General features: G+C 36.2%; 1 protein-coding gene across 1 annotated transcript in view; it reads right to left on the bottom strand.

Annotated features, from left to right (window-relative positions):
• Positions 1-738: 738 nt before the first annotated feature.
• Positions 739-23,804, bottom strand: part of LOC121329856 (formin-like) — a 140,947-nt gene continuing 117,881 nt past the window's right edge. Inside the window, 4 exon segments of the mRNA XM_041275779.1 lie at positions 739-1,991; positions 4,594-4,675; positions 14,855-15,004; positions 19,199-19,250. Of these exon segments, the coding sequence (XP_041131713.1) occupies positions 1,947-1,991; positions 4,594-4,675; positions 14,855-15,004; positions 19,199-19,250 (329 nt within the window). The 3' untranslated portion in view covers positions 739-1,946.

Here is a 23,804-nt window from a genome sequence, read left to right as displayed (position 1 = left end):
TATTTGTTTTCTGTTATGGATACATTCATCCTCTACTTTATTGCACATTGAGAAATACATTCTAGCACATAAATACATGAGTGTTAATGCTAAAGTTAATACAACACAAAGAAACAGAAACCGTAACCTTTAATAAATGTCTGAATTCCAAACCCTATAGACAAAAAAAAAAAAAAAAAAACCATGGAATTAGCTGAAAGTAAAGCATAGCTGGTTTAAATACAAAATGTATAATAAAGACTACATTATATACAGTAGCAGTATATATTTTCCAGTATTTATTTTATAATCATTTGGGTCCCATCATCAAGATGACTTTCAGTTTATTATTTTGTAAATGGCATAACCATGTTAAAGGTTAAAACAAACTTTTTATATTGTAAAATTAAGACCAATCTGATATACATTTTCATATCTTTTCACACCAGTCGATACGCATTTACAAATTACACATATTTAAAATATTTAGTTTGAACACAACCTAGAAATCTACCATGATAAAAGGGTTGGTTTGGTCTTTGCAAATATTGTTAAAACACAGAAACAGTAAACAAAATAGTCTTACTCACACCTGGGAAAGCCTTACAGTATGTATAAAAATACATTTGTTATGGTTGAACTATAGATATTTAGGAGGAATATATATATATATATATATATATAGTATATATATATATTATATATCTATATATATATATAATTATATATATATATACATATCCCTCACATCCCTACTACTGTAAAGAGATTTAATTATACAATATCCTTTTTGAGGAAATAACAAATATGTACGTTTTTAAAGACCACATAGACATGTTTTTAAATGTAAATTGTTGTTGGTAATCTTGCTAATTATTTTTAGCCGATATTTCAAGTTATTAGGGAATGTACTTCATTTTTTTATGTCAATTTTAAGAGCTAGCAGTTTCTTGCTCTGACTAGGAATTTCTGTAAAATACTAGAAAAAAAGAATATCTCAGTTCTCTTCATACAATTTAAGCCATTTGCAAAGAAGACAACAGATGACATGTAGATGTACTAATGACTTGATCTGGGAGATGTGTTTCATTTAAATGTACTTAAATATCTATAAGTAATGTTGGTAGGAAACATGCTACCAAATTTTAAATAATAATGCATGATTTATTTAATTATTTGTCATTCATAGATTTGGCAATGCACACATGACTTGGCCCATAAACTAACATGTGTCGACTGGCTCTTTTATAAATACACAACCAGCAATCTCACCTCCTAAATCAGACTGCAAACCCTCCTTCTTATTCTGTCATTACGAAAACCATGCTGCACATATGGATGGTAAAGGGTAGAGACCAATCACAACTTTATATCAGACTCTTTTAATAAACCCAGGCAACATCTGAGCTCCTAAGATAAACATATCAAAGTTTCAGTAAGACTCCATAGTTTTCTTTGAACTCTTCATTAAACACACCTTAACTTCTCAGAAGTATCTAACAAGTATTAAAACCTCCAGATATGATGCATTTGTATTGCTTAAAATTACAGATAAGACCAGCTCAGCAGAGAACATTTTAAACCAGAAACTAACCTTGGAACTCTCATGTATGTTTGAGTGCAGCGCTCCACTTATAGAGGTTATTTATAGCAGGGACTTATTACATTGATATAACAGCAGTCTGTTGACCTCATAGCCCCAGGTCTTCCTAAGCATTTTGCTTTCACGCACAATAAAGAAACATCACTGCCTGCTCTAAGCTTCTGAAGGAATGACTTCATGAGGGACTTTCTACCCTGCTAACTATAAACAAAGGATATATGCCCAGTGCATCATCACGTGACTAGAGTTCTCATATCAACTCGACAGGGGGAGTGGAATACAGCTAGCAGCGAGAGAAGCTTGAGCGTTGGTAGTCTGACAGCGAAGTGTAACATTGTCAAGTCACAGTTCCACTCTCCTTGTTTTAGATGGTGCTTACAGTTGCTTCCTTCTGACGTAGCCGTTCTTTCTGTGATGAGAAAATGAAGATCGGTTGCATGTTAGTACTTAATTTATTTCACTTTTGTCTGAAATTGAATGCTATAAAATCAACTGCATGTATAAAATCAGAGAAAGAAAAGATACAGATTTACATACATAGCTCAAATTAAAAAAATAAAATCTGAGATTGTTGTCCTATGCATATTACTCTCAAGGTTCTCATATCTAGCTTTCATTGATTTGAAATGGGAAGACCCAAGATAACTGTTGTCATGTAAGGACTTCAATGTATAGATCAAGTATAAGAGGGAAACAGGGGATTGCTATTGCAGTGTGGACATTGACTGTAGGCTAGCTTTGTTGTTCATATTTTAATTGTACCAGATTTCTTTAACTACTTCTCCCACTAATGTCATTCTCTATAGATGGGACAAATACCATCAGTCCATTTGCCCACGGGTCTGAATGTGTCTATAAACATCAAGAACTCATTTTACAAACATAAAGAAAGCACTAATTGTCTAACTACACTGACAAGCCTGGGGCAGATAGTTTTATGACAAACACATACAAAATACTTCTGGCCTTGATTACTTCTATGTTTACATTTTATAAAGCACCCACTTCAGACATGAAAATAAATTTGATTGTATAAACCGCATATACTAAAGCATGTATATGGTATTACATCTTTACTTACAAACACACTGAGAACAGCTCAATGAGAAACCTAGCCTTTATTTCAGTTTGATTCTGTATACTTCTTCAAAGAACAATCTGATAAAACATTATCATTAGTATTTACTTAATTATCTTGAACACATGGTTTTACTGAATTACTGTTTCTTCACACAAAGTGAAAATTCATATTAGAGGCAATGAATGGCTAAATACAGAATTATATTTCTGTTATGGAACCTGTAGCTTACAATACTTGTGCCAGTGTAGAAATTAAGACATTAATCCATTACTGTAAAGCTATGGCCAAAAGTTTAGCCAAGAATTTATTTTAGGATTGAGACATAATAAAAGAAAAAATATATATTTATTTAACATCATATAATCAAATAAACTACAAAATGATATTGTAAAAATGTACCGAAAGCCATAATAGTAGTACAATAATTCATGTTAGATTAAGAAAAGTCATTTTAAAATTTTTGTCAGTTTTTCGTGAAGTATATAGAAAACTACAAAGCGGTCTGTATTTCAATACTTTAACGTAACGTTATTCAGCATGTTTCATTCGACTTTATGACAGAAAATGTGTTCATTGTATTGGGGATGCAAAACCTTTGGCCATAACTGTCCTGTGTTCTAATTCTAAACTTTTTGAGTATTTAATTGCCTATCTGTGTTGACTGAGTGCAAGTCAGAGGGCTCTATTCTGGCTTAATGAAGAGCTGTTGTGGGATCTTATTCCTGGTAGTTTTTATGTGCACATATGCTTGCATCATGGTTTGGGGTCACTGTTCTATTGGAAGTGTAACTTCACCCCTCATTGCCTCTCTGAAGGCGACTGTAAGACTCCAACTTATTGTTAAGCAATCCTTTCCCTTCAAGACCACAGTAACTTTCACTGCATCTTCTGTAAACACTCCACCAAGACTCCTTTGTAACAGGAACCCTGGCAGCGCTATTGGCCCAATACTACAAGCCTCGATTCGCCTTTTAAAGGCATTGGTTTGTGTAACCTATTTCAACTCAGTCTTATGATATCTTATAACACAAACAAAAAGATACTTCTAATTGAAATATTTTTTTCTAAATATAACTAATCTTCTTTTTAGTACTACTGGCTATAGTGGGATGATTTAAGCCTAGGATTAAATTTCAGTTATGGCAGTGTTATCCTTATAGAGGCTTTAAAAAAGAACCAATTAGCAAAACCAAAAACAAGTGGGTGATAACTCTGGTTTGCAACATTTTATGTTGTGTTATCTTTAAATAATTATACATAGTTTGTATTGTTTTTGTTATTTTTAAAAGGTGCTATGAAACTATTATAGTATAGATAAGCAATTGATATATATCATTTCGTATATATATATATATATATATATATATTATATATATATATATATATATATTATATATATATATTAACTGTGTGTGTGTGTGTATCTGTATGTATCTGTATCGTATGTGTAATTTCTAGATAATTGTTTGGAATTATGTTATTGTTATATCATTATTTTATTGACTATGGTTACTATGGTTTACTTAGGACTTTCTTTGTATTGGTGCTGCACTGCTGAGATGTACCTATGCTGGTCCTGTGGGCACAAAATGAATACCCGCACCCCACATACACACACAACCATCAGAATTCACTCTAGCTATAATAAGCACATTATGTGTTAAGAATAATACACTTCAACTCAGTTATTAAATACGGCTAATCTAAAATCTTTGTAACTTGCTAGATCTGGTGCGCTGAACTAACAGAATAAAGTAAATCCAGTATAATCACCTGCATGTTTCTATGTAGCAAATCACAAAAAGCTGATAAAACTTTGAACACTAGGCCAATTACAGATAAGATAAACAAAAACAAAAAGCCAAGGCTAAAGCCACACAATAATAGCCTTAGTCCTGTCACTTAGGAAGTCACACACATGCATTCTTACCAGACTGTTGGGGCTTATCCTCTTGGTTTCAACCTTCTTTTCTGCTGTCATTTTCTGAACAGACAGCTGGGCCTCCTTGAGTCTGCATAGAAAAAGAGTAGCAATGTACTAACAGTCAGGATGCCCTCAACCACTCACAATATCTTTATGACTATGAAGAGAAACTAACCCTAGAGGTACATTGTTTTATTATAGCAAGCTAAAAATGGGATCTATTTAGACTTTTTCCTAAACACACTGTTACACTTCCAAGACCAGCGTTGCTGACATTACAAGCTGAAATCAGCCTGAGATTCTCATTTTATATTTCCCAAGTTCAGCTATTATGTAGAGCAGTATATATATTTAAATGTGTTTTGCAACTCAAGAAAATTCTTCTGGCATTCTTTATTAATTTAGTATTTATTGAATATCTGTTATACCCTTTGCATCACAGGCTTCAACTTTAAAGAGTCATCATCCACTGTGTTATAGTTTATTTAAAGTTTAAAAGTGTACTAATGTTCTTAATTCCAATGTATAAACTGAAAATTATTATTTTAAATAAAGCATTACATTTTTTCAAACTTACTTTCACTACAGTTCACTTAAGATATCAATACAATCTGCACAGGGAAGAGATGATGCTGTAATAAATCCCACAATTTATGAAAATACAGTACCTGCATGAATACCAATGACCAGAGAACCTAACCTGTACTATTATTTACACCCAAAACCACGTTCTACTGGTTACACTGTCAAAAAAAAAATCAGTAATTGTCTGTAAATTTATAGAAAGAAAATATACATATAACTGTCAAATATATAGAAAGTTACTAGTAAAAAAGCAGTCTATTAGTTATTTTTACAGACAGTGTGCTGTATTAGCATGAATATATGTAGTTAATTTTCTTGTGTGTCTTTGAGGGAATGTATGCGAACAAAATTAAATTGGAATTATTTGAAAAAAGAAAATCAAGTTTAAAATATTGATTTTGTATACAACAGCTGCAAAACGCTATGCATTGAAATGTGACCCAGCATGCCAGCCTGCTTGAAACTAAATATTCACAGAAACTACACAAGCTGTGCGCCATGGAAAACCACAGCACTGCAATCTGGCAGGGGCAGCACCACACTATGGGTTAAGTACAATCCCTTCCTTCTGCAGCATGTGACATCATGTTTATTACATGCAGTACAGCGATGGCCAAATATTTTGCATAAACCAATTAAATGAACTAATTTTGCTTCATAAAGTCGATCAAAACCAGTTGAGTATTGCTACAATAACCATATTGACACAAACCACTTTGTAGTTTTCCATATATATAAAGAAAAACTGACAACAGTTTTAAAATGTGACATTTCAAAATCTAACATGAAATACTGTACTACTATTATGGCAGCAGACTTTAACGATTTAATTTTGTAGTTTCTTTGATTACATGATGTTAAATGAAAGATCTAAATTATGTGCATATAGTGTTTTGTTAATTACACCGTATAACAATTTTTTTTTTTTTTTTGTTCCTGGGTAGTAAGTGTTATTTCCTAATTGCTTATGCCTCAAAAGTATAGAAAATGGCTATTATTCCCCACAAACTTTGCTTTTGTGACCAGGACAGTGATATTTCAAAATATCACTATTTCCAATGGGAAAACGGGCAGATGTGTGTCTTTTCGTTCACATAAAGTCAGAAAAAAACAACATATGAATCCAAATTAACATGTATTTATACTAAAGTAATACAAAAATGACTACAAAAGATTTAGAAGTGAGTAGTTTTTCGAGATTTACATTTAAAGAAAATACAGTATAATTGTAAATCTCGAAAAACTACTCACTTCTAAATCTTTTGTAGTCATTTTTGTATTACTTTAGTATAAATGCATGTTAATTTGGATTCATATGTTATTTTTTTTCTGACTTTATGTGAACGAAAAGATGCACATTTGCCCATTTTCCCATTGGAAATAGTGATATTTCAAAATATCACTGTCCTGGTCACAAAAGCAAAGTCTGTGGGGAATAATAGCCATTTTCTATACTTTTGAGGCATAAGCAATTATGAAATAACACTTACTACCCAGGAACAAAAATTGTGTTACATAGTGTTATGTCTCAATCCTAAATAAACTTTTGTCCATAGCTGTACAATAGACAAACCAATTACATTCTTTAAATGAGTGAACCCATGCTCAAAAAAGAAAATCACAAAGTTAGTTTGTGCAATTTGTTACCTATTCTTCAAAGAGTTATGTAGCACAGATTGCAATACTAAAAAGCTCACCAAGTTAATACTAATTCAACGAATAATGCTGGACATATTTTACAACACTAGATGTGCAATGCATATTAACACATTATAGATAACTGGGAGACACATTAGGAACTGTATTTCCTTGCATTGTTCAGTTGTCAGTTCTGTTTCACAGATTAGCTGAGGCTGAGGCAGGAGTGGGACTGCAAACAAGGGAGCTGGTTGTGATTAATTGTTGAATAGGAAAGAAACTGCCACCACATATGATTAATGGGAAATGAAATGTGTGTACAAGTTTACATAAATTGTCCACTTTGTTCTGTTATTTGAGCTTAGTGGTTAGTAAAGTGTTAAATGAGACACAAAGTGTGGAGACCTGGCGGTCAAAAGATCCCTGGACAGTACAGAAATAATCAGGGACAAGAAACTAGCAATTAAAGAGGTAGTCACAACAGGAATCGAGCAGCAGGTATATATTTGCAATTAGAGAAAGCTGCATTTTTGGCAAGACTATAGAAGTATTTTCTCATATATGGATTGTGAGAATGTCGTTTGCAGAGTGAATTTCCTAAACAGGCAAAAATGGTGATATGGGGTCCAAATGTTTTCAGCTGTCAACTATAACGGTGTTAAACATCTCAAGAGACTCAGGAGCCAAGGAGGAGGATGCTTCGTCTTCCAGCACTGGAGAGGCTCTTCAGACAGTTTCTGTTATTAGAACTTTTGATGCACAAAAAGGATGGCTGCAGACCCATAAATAAAATGGAACATAGACTTGGTTTCCTTTATCATTACAAATCTTGTTTTCCACATTGCAACAAATATATGTCAGATTAAATGTCTTTACTTCCTATTTTTGATTATTTAATTTTTGATTATCCTATTTATTACATGGCCTCCAAAACCCTATTGATGAAACTTGATGTTTTGTCACTAGTGACAATTCACCATTTACAATCGACCTTGTGTGTGTATGTGTGTGTGTGTGTGTGTGTGTGTGTGTGTGTGTGTATATATATATCTATATATATATATATATATATATATATATATATATATATATATATATATATATACACAGTGCCTTGCAAAAGTATTCAGAACCCTGACCAATTCTCTCATATTACCGAATTACAACTGGTACATTGAAATTTTGTTGGGAAATATTTTTAAGAAAAATAAAAAACTGAAATGTCTTGCTTGCATAAGTATTCAACCCCCACACATTAATATTTGGTAGAGCCACCTTTCGCTGCAATAACAGCTTTAAGTCTTTTGGGGTAAGCATGTACCAGCTTTGCACACAGTGTTGGAGTAATTTTGGCTCATTCTTCTTGGCAGATTTGCTCCAGCTTGTTCAGGCTGGTTGGACGACGCTTGTGGACCGCAATTTTCAAATAGTGCCACAGATTCTCAATGGGATTGGGCCACTGTAGAACATTCACCTTGTTGTTCTTGAGCCACTCCAATGTTGCTTTGGCCTTGTGCTTGGGATCATTGTCCTGCTGAAAGGTGAATTTCCTCCCAAGCTTCAGTTTTTTTGCGGACTGAAGCAGATTCTCTTGCAGTATTTTCCTGTATTTTGCTCCATCCATTCTTCCTTCAATTGTAACAAGATGCCCAGTCCCTGCTGATGAGAAGCATCCCCACAGCATGATGCTGCCACCACCATACTTCACTGTAGGGATGGTGTGTCTTGAGTCATGGGCAGTGTTAGGTTTGCACCACACATAGCGCGTTGAGTTTTGACCAAAAAGCTCTATCTTGGTCTCATCTGACCACAAAACCTTTTCCCACATTGCAGCTGGGTCACCCTCATTATTTCTGGCAAACTCCAGACGTGCTTTCAGATGGTACTTTTTGAGTAACTGCTTCTTTCTTGCCATCCTCCCATACAGGCCAGTGTTATGCAGAGCTCTTGATATGGTTGACTGGTGCACCATTACTCCATTCCCAGCCACTGAACTCTGTAGCTCCTTCAAAATGATTGTTGGCCTCTCTGTGGCTTCTCTCACAAGTCTCCTTCTTGTTTGAGCGCTGAGTTTTGAGGGACGGCCTTTTCTTGGCAGTGCCTGGGTGGTGTGATGCAGCTTCCACTTCCTGATTATTGATCCAACTGTGCTCACTGGGATATTATTGATACACTTGGATATTATTTTGTACCCTTTCCCTAATCTATGCATTTGTATTACTTTAACTTCTATAGAATGCTTTTTGGTCTTCATTTTCCTTCAGATTTACAGCCTTACCAATGATCCTTCAACAGTGGGGTTTTTATCCAGAAAATGTGACGGCAACTTTAATGGTTCACAGGTGGAGGCCAATGGTAAGGTAATTGTGTCCTCGTTAGGGCAATTTCTTTCATCTGTGCAAACTGGGAATTTCCACAGCACAGGGGTTGAATACTTATGCAAGCAAGATATTTCAGTTTTTTATTTTTCTTAAAAATATTTCCCAACATAAAACCAATGTCACCTTACAATAATTGATTCTGAGTTTCAGTGTTTAAAAATAAAATATCAAACAGAACGAAATTTCAATGTACCATTTGTAATTCGGTAATATGAGAGAATTGGTCAGGGGTCTGAATACTTTTGCAAGGCACTGTATATATATATATATATATATATATATATAATATATATATATATATATATATATATATATATATATATATATATATATATATATATGTATGTGTGTGTGTGTGTGTGTATATATATATATATATATATATACACACACACACACACACACACACACACACACACACACACATACAGTGCAGTGAAAAAGTATTTGCCCCCTGTCTGATTTTCTGCATTTTTGAACATTTTTCACATTGAATTTGGTCAGATCTTTTTGTGGGTTGTAGTAGTATACAGAGGGAGTCTGAGAGAAAAAAATGACACCACAGTTTGGTGCTTCTTTCATTTGTTTGGTGTGCAATTTTCAGGTGTGAAAAAGTTATTGACCTCCTAGTTAACTTAACCCAATTAAAGGGATAATTAGGGTCAGCTGTTTGAATACTTTGGTTAACAATCAGGCTTGATTTGGGCAAGGCCCTGCCCAATATAAATCTGACTAACTTTGGCACTTACCATCAGAGTGAAGTTGTCAGCACACAGGTTCTAGAGGCACATCATGCCACGATCAAAAGAAATTCCTGAAGACCTCCGGAAAAAAAGTTGTTGATGCCTATTAGTATGGAAAAAGTTACAAAGCCATTTCTAAGTCTCTGGGGCTCCACCAAACCACAGTTAGAGCCATACTGTCCAAATGGAGAAAGCTTGGGACAGAAGTGAATCTTTCCAGGAGTGGCCATCCTGCCAAAATCTCTCCAAGAGCAAGGCGTAAAATTGTCCAGGAAGTCATAAAAAACCATAGAACAACATCCAGGGATCTGCAGGCCTCTCTCTCCTCAACTAAGGTCAGTGTTCATGACTCCACCATCAGAAAGACACTGGGCAAAAATGGGATTCATTGCAGGGCAGCAAGGCAGAAACCTCTTCTCACGAAGAAGAACATTAATGCTTGTCTCAAGTTTGCCAAAAAGCACCTGGATGATCCTCCAGAGTTCTGGAACAATGTTCTATGGACAGATGAGTCAAAGTGGAACTTTTTGGCCAACATGGGCCCTGTTATGTCTGGCAAAAACCAAACACAGCATTCACAGCAAGAACCTCATACCAATGGCCAAGTATGATGGTGGTAGTGTCATGATTTAGGGATGCTTTGCTGCATTAGGACCTGGACGACTTGCCATCATTTAAGTAACCATGAATTCTGCTCTGTATCAGAGAATTCTACAGGAGAATGTTAGGCCATCCGTCCATGAGCTGAAGCTGAAGGCAAGCTGGGTCATGCAGCAAGACAATAATCCAAAACACACAAGCAAGTCTACATCAGAATGGTTGAAGAACAAGAAATTTAAAGTTTTGGAATGGCCTCGTCAAAGTCCAGACCTAAACCCCTTTGAGATGTGGCAGGACCTGAAACGAACAGTTTATGCTCGAAAACCCTCAAATGTCACTGAGTGTCGCTGTGAGAGACTGATCAATAACTACAGGAAGTGTTTGGTTGCAGTTATTGCTGCTAAAGGTGGCATAACCAGTAATTGAGTCTACGGGGGCGATTACTTTTTCACACGTGGCATTGGGTGTTGCATAACTTTCTTTAATAAAAAAATGTAATAAGTATCAAAGTATAGTGTTATTTGTTCACTCAGGGTCCCTTTTATCTATTATTAGATTTTGTTTGAAGATCTGATAACATTCAGTGTCAAAATTATGCAAAAATGCAGAAAATCAGACAGGGGGCAAATACTTTTTCATGACATGAACACACAATACTTTTTCATGTAGATGGTTTATGTGGGGTGTGTATGATAATTATATTATATATATATACTAAGATCTATATAATACTGATATATAATATATATATATATATATATATACCAGTACTGTTATGCAGCAGTAAATCCATTCCAGGTGCTTTCAATGTTTTACTAATTTATTTGATGTGATATTTTGAAAGAACAGAAAAATTAAAAAGCCGTGTGTTTCCCGCTGTGTAAAGAGACATGGAGTGAGGCATTCCCCACTTAAAGAACCCACATGCCATGCACATTAATGGGGACTGAGCCTCACTAAACAAGGCCTGGAGGGTGGTCTCTCGGGGGTCTTATTCTGTTAATCTCTCCACTGTGTAACACCTTTATTGAACCCACAGGCTACTAATACAAACACTTGTATAAATCAATGCAGATTTAAAAGAGGCGATCTAGTCATTATTATTATCATTATTACTTGAGCATAAAGATAAAAAAGAAAAGCCTTACTTGCCATGTTTCACTTTTTATTAAAAGCAAAGTTAACTTAAAAAAATACTTTGGTTTGGTTATCCTTGTTCCTGAAAATAATTTAAAAAAAAAAAATCTACATTAACCCTTTCATGCATGGCAACCTCATATGGGGATGGAAAAAAAAAAAAAAACTCTCTTCTAGTCTTTATATGGAGACATAATGTATGGAAGACACAAATACACGATAGCTTCATAAGAGGATGCAATTTGTTCCACATATAAAGCATTGAAAAAAAAAAAATCTGTGATGAATATATTTATTGTGTGTCCAAAAAACTTTTTTCAGTTATTTTAATAAATATTTAATGCATGTAAGGGTTAAATGAATTCATTATAACCTCTACAGTTGCGTAGTATAGATTTTTAAAAATCTATTTGTTATAAGTGTTCTTCATTGTCGTTACCACTAGGAGTGTGCACTGCTAATTTTGTAAAATTTTGTTTAAAAAGGAAAATCTTTAACAAAACTCACTGCACTGTGATGGAACATCTGTTTTATCATTTTAAAAATCATTTTATGTAAATCTGTCAGCTGAAACGGAAAGCTATTAGCCCAAATTCTGTCCCTGCAAAACATTTTGTCCAAAAGCGTCAAGAGAAAAAAAAAAGACAAACATGTGTTTAAACGGTTAACTCCCTGTGTTGTGTTGTGTTCTACTAGTTTCAGTTTTTACTTTTCCCAAGAGCGTCTGAGGAATCAGCAATAAAGATTTTAAAAGTGTCTGGTTCCTCTTGTATAATATTTTACACTATTTCAAAGCCCTAATTGATTTATACAAGTCAATAAAATAAATGCTAAGAAAGCAAATTTTGTTTAGTTTTGATTTTAATTGCATGGTCACCCTTTTCTCCAGCATTGGTTTCTCATTAAAATGATTTGGTTCTTATCCCGTTTGCACATAAGCTGTAATTTACATTAGCATCCCTAATATTCCTCATACAAAGATGAAGAAATTGTGTTCACAGCACGTTGTTAGTATTCTTGTTTTTCTGTGGGTAGTTAGTGTTGAGTGAATTGGGTTTGAAATTATTCATGTATAACATCAATGGGTAGCAGCACTATTTTAATAATAAATAGGATACAATGGCAAATCAGTTATTTTAATTCAAACTTCAAGTAGACTGATCTTAATTAGTCTTTAAACAGCTATTTTATTCTGTGGTAATTAGAACACTATTGAACCTGCTCAAAATGCTCATGTATTGTTGAAGTTGAAGTTCAGCACACATTTTTTTATGAAAGCAGGGACTGGTCCGAACACAGATGTTGACACTCGCTTAAATTCATTTTAAATTAAAAACAAAAAGAGTAACCCAAAAGGACCTTTTTATGTTTTGTTAAAAATCCAATTTGGCACACACTTTCACTTCCATTTTTGCCTTTCAAACTGCATGGATGGTATTTAAATACACTAATATTTGTCGCACCATAAAGAAACATTTCTAATTAAAATGTTTCTTTCTTAAGCTGTTTAGACCCTAGACTATACAATCCTAAACAATGTATACAATCCTAAGAGAAAATTATATTTCAAACTATAGCTGTATAAAAATATACACATATCTGTCATAGTATATACAAATGTGTGAGTGTATGTGTGTACCTAATTGTGTGTATGTGTTTGAGTGAGTTTGTGTCTCAGTGTGTGAGAGCGTAAGTGTGTGTGTGTGTCTCAGCGTGCATGTGTGTTTCAGTGTATGTGTGCGTCTCAGTGTGTGTGTGTCTCAGTGTGCATGCATGTTTCAGTGTGTGTGCGTCTCAGTGTGTGTGTGTCTTAGTGTGCACGTGTGTTTCAGTGTGCATGTGTGTCTTAGTGTGCATGTGTGTTTCAGTGGGTGTGTGTGTGTCTCAGTGTGCATGTGTGTTTCAGTGTGTGTCTCAGTGTGTGTGTGTGTGTTTCAGTGTGTGTGTGTTTCGGTGTGCATGTGTGTTTCAGTGTGCATGTGTATCTCAGTTTGCATGGGTGTTTCAGTGTGTGCGTCTTAGTGTGCATGTATGTTTCAGTGTGTGTGTGTCTCAGTGTGCATGTGTGTTTCAGTGTGTGTGTGTGTGTCTTAGTGTGCATGTGTGTTTCAGTGTGTGTGTGTCTCAGTGTGCATGTGTGTTTCAGTGTGTGTCTCAGTGTGTGTGTGCGTTTCAGTGTGTGTATCTCAGTGTGCATGTGTGTTTCAGTGTGTGTGTGTGTTTCAGTGTGCGTGTGCGTCTCAGTGTGCATGTGTGTTTCAGTGTGTGTGTGTCTCAGCGTGCATGTGTGTTTCAGTGTGTGTATGCCTCAGTGTGAGCTCCTTAGAGCTCAGCAGCTTTAAGGAGTCCTCTTGGAACTCTCTCAATTTGGGGGATTTTCTTCCTCACACCAATAAAACCAGGAGACTGTTGCGCGATGTGGTGTCACAGTTTCATGTCCCCAGCAGGATCCCTGGGGTCAGATGTGATGTCGTAAATCCAGTGTAGGGCTTTGACATTGTGCTAAGTGTGGCCCGAGTCTTGGGGCTTTCCTTTGATGCCAGTGCACTTTAATAACTGGTAGAAGCAGTCACTTTTATTTGTCTTTACTGTCTGCAGCATTAACATAGCCTCATTTAGGCTTGTTCAGCATGAAAATGCACAAGAGGGAAGCAGTCTGTTTCAAATTAAGGAAGCGCTCTTTTGGAGGTAATTGAAACTTATTGAATGAGCAATTTATCTGATTATGTGGGATTATCTTTTATAGGAAAAAAAAAGTTTAAAGCATGAAATAAAAGCACTAAAAATAAATATTATAGGATACAATTGATGTATCTGTCTAGTATCACTTAAAAATGCCTTAATAGATGACCATGGTAACTTAGCACACTAAGGGCCATACTTTATAAAGCTTCAACAACTTGTGAGCAATTAAGGCACCTTCAATTAAATGACTTATGTTAGGTGACAGGAGTTAATTAAAACTGCAGTAAACTCTATGAAAATATAGTTCTAAATTTCCTTTGCTTTTCTAATGCATATACTGTGCTTAACCATTCTTAATCCTTTTTGTTTTTGTTCATGCTTTTACCATATAACTAATACAAGAGTCTGAACTCTACAGCATGGTATTTTTTAGTAGGGGAACATTACCAAGCTTGAAGCTTGTTTATTTATTTATTTTTTACATGATGCTAGCCTTACCTTTCTTTGGAAATATTTTTGCTCTCACGCTTCCAAATGTTCTTGAAGTCATTACAGAACTCGAACCACAGCATAAAGACAACATTTGGAGTGACCTCCTTGTCCCCCGACTTTGGCTTCACACCAAAATATCGCACTGTGTCTTCAAAGCTGTGGGGAAAAGAAAACTGTCAACACATAAACCTGCTGGGGGAGCTCTCGGTTTCCCTGAGGGGCAGCTTGTGAGTCAGTAGCCAGGTCTGCTGTAATTAACATGACTTCCCCCTGGCTTCAGAGGCCTTGCCAGTAGAGTCCTTCAAGCATAAACTAACCTTCAAACACCTCTGAGTTTCCCGGGAGCACACAAATGGACAGAAATCACAGTCTGGCCCTCCTCGTCTTTTCATTTAGTTATCGGCACATTCATATTTCCTTTCAGATGTGCGAGGGAACTGGAGATTTTTTTTTTTTTTTTTTTTAATGAGAGTGCACTAGGCTTTCACCTCTGGAGACATGGGTCCCAACCCGTCTTAGGTTACAAATAAAGTGAGTTTGGTGGTCTCAGCTTCACCCACAGTTTCAATCATCGGATGTGTCTGTTTTTATTCTGTTGCAGACTGCCTTGAACCACAGTCCTGGCGCTGATACCAGAGGAATTAAACCACCATTTACTGCCCTTCAAAGGAAAACCACATAAAAGATTTAATCAAAGCACTATTGGCTCTCAATCTCTTCAGCAAAACCCACCAGGTTTTAAATGCAACAACACTCAGGCAATGACAATTCACATTTCTACAGTAATCCCTAAATACCTCAAAACAGTAACATATATTGTCTACCTTTAATGGTGGATAACCAGTTATAGAAATATTGTATCAAAGTACACCTACCCCAAGCAAGCAGAGCTCAGATGTTTAAGCTTAATAAGAACGACTATCTACTAACCTATAGTACTCATGCATCATTTTTTAACATTTAATTACCATCATCGTTAATCCTGCAAGGGAGATGGCAATTAATTCTGCAGTCTTTGTCAATTTTAAGTGAGCAAAACGTAAACTATGTAATTATTTGTCATTCAAACTGACTGTAATAAGACAAACTGTATGTTACTACATGCCTCATCTGCACATTAAAAAAAGAAAGCTCTAGGTTTAACGACACACGATATATAGACATTGAAATTGGTGATATTTACAGGTGTCCATCAATATGGTGTTGATCTTATGTTCAACTTGCCTTCCATAGGTGTTTGTAACTCAAGGTAGATTAACGTTTTTACAGAAGTAAGTGCCAGTGCAACCCTAATGGATAGAATTAATGGATGATCAGGCTTTGGTTTTTCAAATATGTTCTATTTTTTGTCATGCACATTCAACTTCAGTATTTGAAGAAACAGGACTTGTTTGAGATTTGTTTTTTCAAAGTGGAAGCTCTACTAGTTGATATGTGATAGATTGCCTGTTTTGTAGCAGATTTTGTGTGACTGAGGTCATGCTACAGGCTGAAAACTAGTCATTGGAAATTTTAAAGCATGTTCTGCAATAATCTGCCCCCATCAACATGTGACAGGCATTACAGTGTGGATTTGTATGTACAGTAACAGGCTGGCACTGCTTGTTCTCTACTATATCTCAGAGGAAGTGCACTATGAATGTGTGGTCATCTTGTGTCTGGCAGATTCCATCCCTGTTAACCCAGCCACACGTGACATTGTGTGACAACACTGATGACGTTGCGTGTTGTGTGATTAGTCGACTTCCAGTTTCCGAGGTCGAATGTCACTTTTGTAATAAATACACAAATACACAGAGAGGATGGCTATAGAAAAAAAAACAAAAAAACACTGTGACTGATCTAAAGAATACCCTTGGACAAAAGATGTAAAAATGTGACTGTTTTTAATGTCAAAATCAAAAAGCTTTCCTGATTAATTTAATTATTTTATAAAAAAAAAAATCAATATATACATATATTATGGGATGTAGTAACTATTTCTAGGTATTGTCCAGTATTGATAGAGATGTTTTTAAAGCTTGGATGATGCAGGACACTTGTGAATATGGTCTCTCTTACCCTATAGTCCCCCTGTTCAATGAGGAGTATTTCTTTAGACACACTTTAAATTATTTAAATAAGACCTTTTGTAAGTGCTGCATTTTTGACCTTTCAAAAACAGAGTAAAGTTGTGTGTCACTGTTTCAAGATGTGACCTAACATTTTTCATGTAAGACATGAAAGCTACAAAGCGTCTTTAAACCAATAACAATAAAAGCCCTGACAATTGAAATTTATGTCCTCAATAACCCACAGCTCATTTGCTGCATAACTAATGTACACCTGCATATCATGTGGGGCAACATTTAATGAGCCATAAAATGTGGATGTATAAGGAAACCTCAGAAAAAAGAAAAACATAAAATTAACAAATTAGAATTGCATGCGAGTCAAAGCACTGGTTCATGTTGGCATGGAAAATATAGTTCTATAGGGGTCGTTACAAAAGTGCAGCTATGGCAATTATAATGTTTTTTTTTTTTTTTTTTTTTTTTAGGAAAACGCATTAAGCGACAATATAGCACAATGGTTCTACCTATATTGTCTGATAAAAGCAACCATTCAAAAACATTATTTCCTCAGGAGCAAGTGTGCTACTAAGTGTGGGCAGTTTGAATGTGTATCATGCCTCTTGGGTTTACTGAGAGCTACAGGAAAACATCTGAATACACTGAAAAAGACTTCTGTCATTGAATTTTTGTTTATTTTAGTATTTCTAATAAAAGAGGATAGTCATTGTGCACTCACACTGCTATATGATGGTGTTCACTTATGCACTGACGCAAAGGGTGATCATTTGGAATCAGGGCATGTGGAATGCTTTGACTACTGATTGATCTCTTTTATCTGTTAATAAAGAAGTAAGAACTGTTTACAAGTCACTAAGTTGCCAATGTATATAATACAATAAAGTACTTTGATTGATTTGCTTACAGCTCCAACAGCATTGTGATTATTGTACTTATGGAAAAGAAGAAGCGATTATTGAAAAACATCTCATGTTCATACCAATGTATATACTCTAGTCTTGGCTCCATGAGGCTTAGCCAGCACCCAAACACACTTAAACTCTGCTGCTGCCTGCAGTATGCCTGTCGTGAAAACGCTGTGTTAAACTGCTAGAAAGCAGACTCTCTTCTGGTATTTGTGAATGGCTCTGTACTGTACTGTGAAGCCCATTTAGAATGTATACATACAGAGGAAATGAGTAAGAAGAACTACTGCATGAGTGATTAAATTCAACAGCATGCTAATTGTTTATGCATATCTCTTGTATCTCTTGCATCCTCAACAACATATTTTCTAGGTTGCTGTATTTACATACGACAGAACCAGTGTGACAGTGTTTATTATTCTACAACCAATGCATTTTCCATGCCAGTCTTACACAAATAACTTGACTGCTTTTTCCAGCACCACCTACACAGACACACTGACGATGGAATAAATACAATTGCAGAAGAAAAGGTACTGGTAATATATTAAAGGCGTCTGCTTTTAAAATTCCAGGCTCAGTTCCAACCACAATCGGCCTCGGACAACAGCTATAAATCAGTGCTGTCCCAAGGTTTACCCAAAGACCTGTGGATTTGTAAATAACTTTCTGGCTTGCCTTGGTCTGGGTGTTTCGTTCAAATACTCTGCAGGATTTTTCCTTCGTTTCATTTCAGAGGGTCCTTATCAGTAAGTGCTAATTGCTACAGACAGATTTACAAATTACAAGCATTACTTATCTGATGTGGTGCCAACATGGCTCTTATCTCTACTGCGTATGTGGAATTACTACAGCCATCAATTATGGTTGGTTACCTTTTTTTAACTGTCCGATGTAGCTCTAAAGAAAACATTAGGATATTTATAGGAGCATGCATGTAGGAAAAAAAAAATCATGATACGCTGTACACTGCCAACGGGTACTTTGTCAGTAAGTTACGTGACCTACCATAAATACAACTGTCTTTATCCTACACAAAATAAGAACTGCTTTAAAAACAACTTGTCCTGTTTCATAAAGGCTTAGGCTTGGGAAGAACACCTCTGCACACATCACCTCATCCAATCTGGTTTATCAGAGCAATATAAATAGATCGCTAACTCCTCCTTTTGTTGCGTTTGCCCCGTCCAGCAGGCCAGGTGGTGGACTCTCAAACCAAACGAGTTTGAGCCAATTGTTTATTTTTAGTCCCATACAGTAGGAATATATGGTTTGTCCTGATCTATTGAACTAGAATTTGGACAGTGGTGGGGTTGTCATCCATTTGTTTGAATTAGATCATTTATAAATAGAAATTGTAAATGGAAAAATACCTTCTTAGAGCAGTTTTCAAATGATCCTCTTCGACACTATGTTCTTGGCGTGCTGAAATGAAAGAGAACACACATTTGTACAGCTGACAGGTAAAACACATGACACAACTGAATTAATTTTGTTCCTGTTGTGAAATTGGAAATGCAAACAAGAAAATCAGTTCCATAGACCAGCTGTGAGGCATTTAAACATTTAAACAGCGAATTTACTGCACAGTATCTGTCACTGAGACAGAGTTTCCAGAGAGACCAAAATGGTTTCAGTTGGATCCGTCTAACCCGTTAGGATTTCTCCAGCTCCTTCAGAGTGAGGATCTTACCTAATTAGTGTCCTATTTAGATATTAACACCGACATCTAACAGAATGGGACAGGTCAGTTAAGCAATATAACATGACAAGGTGTGTGTTATTATGCGATACGCCTCAGGTATGTTGTAAGGCACAAGGTGAACTCAAATGTCTTCATGTAACCTGAGAAGTGGCAATATCTCACAACGACTCTCACCCTGGAGTGCCATATGATTATACAGGTCATTTGAAAATAAAAACAACAAATAAAAAATAGGGTTAAGAACCACAGCGATGTCCTGAGATATCGCTGCGGCTATGACATCACAAAGTCCACTGAAATGAATAGGAGGACAATGCTTGCCATTGTACCATAACATTTACGTCCTAGTAAATACATTATAATGGTGTCAGTACAATCACAAGTATGTAGTATATCATACCATGCATAGTAAATGCGGAAGATTTCTTAAGTCAGTAACTTCGCAAATTAGGCATCAGTATGGCACACTTCTCAAAGACCAACTCATCAGAAGCTCTTGTTCGCACACAGAAGTATTTCTTCTGGCTACAGTCCCATCTTCAGCAAGCTGGCCCTGCTTAGTTACACATGCAAGTGGTATCTTGCCAACCCTCTTCTTAATCTTGTGTTCTTCTCTTCCTTGGCCTGCCTCCCACTTTATACAGGCACTCTCCCAGGATTTGGGCACAATCTCGGCAGCACCTTGGCTTGCAATCCAGCTTCCCAGTTGATGCAAATCATCTGTTTCTACCTTTACAAACATAATTGACTTTTCACATCTGGAACAGACGTGGTGAAACAACTCTCTGTATATTCACAGCCATTCGATTCCTTTGATCATCTTTCTGAAAATGTAGTCTGTCACTCTCATGTTCATGATCACACTGTTTTTACTTGTCTGTTCGAATGTGTTTGAATATCCCTTGCAGCCACTAGATCTTTTATAGTTTAACCTCCAGCAATGCCAGCCTCTGCACAAACACATTTTTTTTTTAAATCACAACATCAACACCTACTACTGAATTTTCTTCTAGTGGGGATTCACCTTGTACCAGGGAACCTGTATGAGGGCCTGTCTAAGTGTTTCTATTATTGCTTTAGCTGATGAACATTAATACAAGTGTGTTCAACTGAAGAAATAAGCAATTGTTGTTGATATTCTTGGTTGTTTTTCACACTGAGTATTCTGAAGTAATTCAGTTTTGCGAGTGTTTTTGAAATATTCCTAGACGGTAGACAGCAAGATATTGTCATGACATTCAGGTAAGTGGCTTGGGTTCAAATCATGGATCCCCTCACAAGATGCAGGCAAAGTAGCTAAACTGACAAAGAAAAGCTACAGCGGAATCTTTCCACGTAAATGGACCAAATGGAACGCAGATGTGCGCTCCTCATGCATACGAGGTGCAAGAATGTATCTAAGACTAGAAACAGCCTGTGATCTCAGATTTATGACATTTTTCCAGATTCATCCCATTTACAATGATGAGGGACCTTTCCGAACCAAAGATTTAGGGCGGCTGGGGTTCCCTAACTTTTTTGTAAATCTCTCTGAAAGCCCTTCCATGTCAGACTGAACTGCTGTCAACAGTTTTCTCTCTGGGACAGCAGTGCTACGTGTGTGTGCTGGTGGTAGGGTCAGGAGGAAAGCTTTAATGGGAGGTAAGCTGTGAGAGAAGGGCCATGACCAATTCAGTTTTCCATGCTTTAACTTTACTGGCGCCTAAGGTATTCCAGATCTGAATTAGGAAGTTTAGGTGCATGAGGGCTCTGAGGAGTAGCAGTACATGGGGGTGTGTGAAAGGGGGTTTTCTAAACATGAAACCAGTAGTGGCTAACTAGAAAGTTATGAGATCTGCATGCTGAGAACGGTGATAAATCAGGGCATTAAAGCTCTACCACTTTACAAGGGCGAAATCCACTTACTGTTCAAGATATAACCCTAACCAAAGACTATTTTAATTCAGCTGTATTGGGAAAATTCCACTAAAGGCATTTGCTCTTTAAAAAGTAATACTCTTTCCTCATTGACTACCTTCATTAAAGACGTTTCCAAATAATGTATCTGAGCTTGTTGATAGAAATATGTGCTGCTGGGTAAAAGTAAAAGAGGCAAATTATTTGGTATTTTTTACATTGTTCTTTAGCTGCTTAATGAGAACAGCATGTATTTCCATTTTAGACTATATAACATTTTTATATATTGTCAATATCTTTTTCCTAGTAAATCACATTGAATTCTTTTTTTAGCAAGACTTATATGCACACAAAACAAATTTAACATACAACATACATCTTTACTAATCTTATACTCCAGTATAAAGTTTGACTGCTGATATTACAAAATTTGAAAAGTCCTTATCGCTCGTCAAGTCTATTTCTAGTTTTGGCAAAACTCCCCGAATCAAAGCAGCAAAATGATGCAAAGCAAAACTGACAAGCAGCTGAAAGAAAACTTAGATGAGCTGAATTCAGTTCCATTTTTATCATTTTTATATTAGTTTTTGCACTGTTTTCTTTCACTTTTAGTAATATAAATTGTGCACACAGTGGAGCGAAAGCTTAACGAATCTGTCCCAACAAGCTCCCTCCCCACTTCTAGTCTGAAACAAACCACAAGAAAATCAAGTTCATCGTGAGTATCCTGTTTCAACACTAAACCACAGTGTGACTGCACAGCATCCACACAATGCCGAATCTGTACAGCCCCCACCCCAGAGCAGGACCTAAAACCACAGACTGAATATCCCTCAAAAATGATTTTTAATGGGAATAAACATTTTTCGTATTTCTAAATATGTTCGACGGTCCTGTTTTTAGTTCCATATTTTTTTCATTTGGTAATAATATTAGCACTACTCCAATAATAGTAAAAATAAGAAAGTGCTGATTCTGAACTGGTCAAAAAAAAAAAAAAAAAAATATATATATATATATATATATATATAAAATTTTTTATAATATAATAATCAGTATAATGTATAAACTTATTAAGATTTCAGTTTGTTTTTGTGCGGTTTCATTTGTATGGTAGATGTACAGACAGCTTTCTAAATAACTTAAAGCATTACAAAATGATTCATAAACTGTTAAAGGTGAAAAGCGGTTGAGCAATTTGTTAATCAGGAACGGTGGTTGAAATAACAGTCAAAGTTAGTAACAGAACTGTCTTTTAACAGAATGAAGCATGTAACTGGCAGCAGTTCTTCATGGACAGGGGTGATGCTTTCAAAGCAATGATACATAACACACCCTAAACGAAACCACATGTTCTCTCTGTCAAAAAACAGTGGAGTGGCGAAACTGCCAAGAAGACAGCAATCAGTTACTGAAAGGCACAAACCCAGGTATATGTATTGATACACAAAGTTTGTTATCTGTAAAATAATAAAACAAACAACTGCTTTTATTTAAAGGGATGCTTTATCTACATTTTCTTTTTCATTTTATACCTGTTTAATATCTTATTATGTGTGTTCTGCACTTCATATTTGTTTCCCACTCTGAAAAGACTCCTGTAACAGGCAGTGTTGTGTGATATACTGCCTTTAAGGATACTGTCCTGTCCCTTGTCGGTGAGATGAGGTTATAAGCTCAAATACCACAAATGCAAGGGAGAGTGACTCTTTTGCATTGCGGTGCAAGGGATCGCTGGTTCGCGCCCAGCCTCTGCCCTGTTACACTCCTCAAGACTTACTGTGGGGAAGCATATCAGTGATGCACAGGCTTCAGCTCACATAGCTTCACCAACAAGGCTCCCCCCCCCCCCCCCCCCCCCCCCCCCCCCCGCCCCCGGAAAGAGATTCCACTCTCATTTGTCTGAGATTATTTTCACGCTACCCTGCAGTGTGGAGGTTTCACTGCTGTTGAAAGCCAGTTCGGACACCTCTAGCAGGTGATCCCTGAGAGGAAGGTTTGAAGTTGTCCTATATTGCAGTGCGTGGATCCTCTTATAAAGATGTGGCTCCCCTATGCTAATGCACCTCTGCAGGGCCAAGGCAGTGACTTGCTGTGGACTCACAGCAGGACAGTGGAATACCTCATGAGATGAATTCTCAATTAGATTTACACACACTTGGCACACCGCTAATAACCACTGGCGTTTCATAGGCCCTCATGTTCCCTTTTATTGGTACACACCGGCTTTATTCTGGCATATGGTGCTCGGCGCCACAACATTTAAATACTAAAATGAAAACACATATTTGACAGCTCCTGTCGTAGAGTTCACGGTAAAGAATTTGTGGGATAAGATTTATTGCAGATTTTTTGGTACACATCTGTTTCTTTCTTGT

Source organism: Polyodon spathula, chromosome 17 (assembly GCF_017654505.1).
Source record: "Polyodon spathula isolate WHYD16114869_AA chromosome 17, ASM1765450v1, whole genome shotgun sequence".
NCBI classification, from domain to species: Eukaryota; Metazoa; Chordata; class Actinopteri; order Acipenseriformes; family Polyodontidae; genus Polyodon; species Polyodon spathula.
This window is presented reverse-complemented; position numbering and strand designations above follow the sequence as displayed.